This window comes from Stegastes partitus, unplaced genomic scaffold (assembly GCF_000690725.1).
Source record: "Stegastes partitus isolate 25-593 unplaced genomic scaffold, Stegastes_partitus-1.0.2 Scaffold0, whole genome shotgun sequence".
NCBI classification, from domain to species: domain Eukaryota; kingdom Metazoa; phylum Chordata; class Actinopteri; family Pomacentridae; genus Stegastes; species Stegastes partitus.
Genome location: NW_007577731.1, coordinates 3,114,659 through 3,115,894, shown reverse-complemented (window position 1 = coordinate 3,115,894; position 1,236 = coordinate 3,114,659). Strand labels below are relative to the sequence as shown.

The 1,236-nt window shown below is 47.0% G+C and overlaps 1 protein-coding gene across 1 annotated transcript in view; it reads right to left on the bottom strand.

Moving 5' to 3' along the window:
* c8b (complement component 8, beta polypeptide) overlaps nt 1–1,012 on the bottom strand; it is a 7,683-nt gene extending 6,671 nt beyond the window's left edge. The window contains exons 1-2 of the mRNA XM_008293998.1: nt 930–1,012; nt 424–556 (exon numbers count right to left, since the gene is read on the bottom strand). Of these exons, the coding sequence (XP_008292220.1) occupies nt 424–556; nt 930–1,012 (216 nt within the window). The remainder of the gene's footprint in view (nt 1–423; nt 557–929) is intronic.
* Nucleotides 1,013–1,236: the final 224 nt, after the last annotated feature.

Below are 1,236 nucleotides of genomic sequence, written 5' to 3'. Positions count from 1 at the left end.
TCTTCCACAATATTATAAAACAGCCCAAGTAGTTCTGTTAAAATGAAGCAGTCCATCATTTCAGGCTGCAGCTGTATTAGCCAGCTGGTATCAGGTGTTTCATCTATTCTTCACAATCACTGCATAACCCCAGCTGGAAAATCATGCCCAGTCACATCCAGATTCTACTTATGTGTTATACTTTGCTGATTTAATATCCATGTATATGTTTATTACAACACAATCGTTGCTACTTGGAGCCTTTTTCCCACCACATCAGGCCGTACAGCCGCCTCTGACTGAACTTGTAATTTAATCCTGTCAAACCTCAGCATAAACAATTAGATATGGTCAGTTTCATTCATTACGGAAAATAAATTACCAGTCACACACTGGGGCATGCTGACGGTGTATTACTGCACGCTCTGGCATCATCATACTCACTCTCTTCTTCTGACAAGTGTCGCAGCGTGACCATGCACTCCACTCCGACAACACACAGTCCACCGGCTGAACCACCTGACCACCCGCTGACCGAGCTTCACGGACACTGCTGGTTGTTGTTACTGCAACTTTGCTGCGACATGCGAAGGAAAATCCAGTCAAAACACATCATCAGGGGAACCCCTATAGCTCTAGTTGAGTGGGCGACCCATGAGAGGGGCTGTAGTTCCCCAACCCAGCGGTCGTGGGTTCGATTCCCGCTCACAACCCTTTGCTGCAGGTCTCTCCTCATTCTTCTCCACCCTTTCCGGTCTATCTCTACTGCTCTAAATAAAGGCAAAAAGCCCAAATATATGTATATATTAAAAACACAACATCAGCTTAGCTTCTGTGGGAATCAGTCAAACTTGAGGCTCACTAAGTGTCACCTTGTCTTTGAAGGTTGCATCAGTGGAAGTTAAACTCAACCAACAAATGAACACAATACAGTTGATTAAATCTCCTACCTTAGCAGCACCCAACTCAGAGCAACACAAAGCAGACAGCTGTGCAAACTGAGCGCTCTCGTCTGGGTCATCACAGAAAGCATGGTTGTGTGTTATGACCGACTGCGAGCGAAGGAGAAGAGACACCGCTCGGCTCTCTATGTAAACACACACTGATCGATACCGGCCTCCGTATGAACTCACTGCTGCCATTAGAGCCAGAGGTGGAGCTGAGCACACAGCGGTGCAGGACCTCCAAACCACAGAGCGGCTGCTGGTGGTGATGTTTGGCTTGTTGACATGCAGGTAGGTTTACAGGGCAACAGTC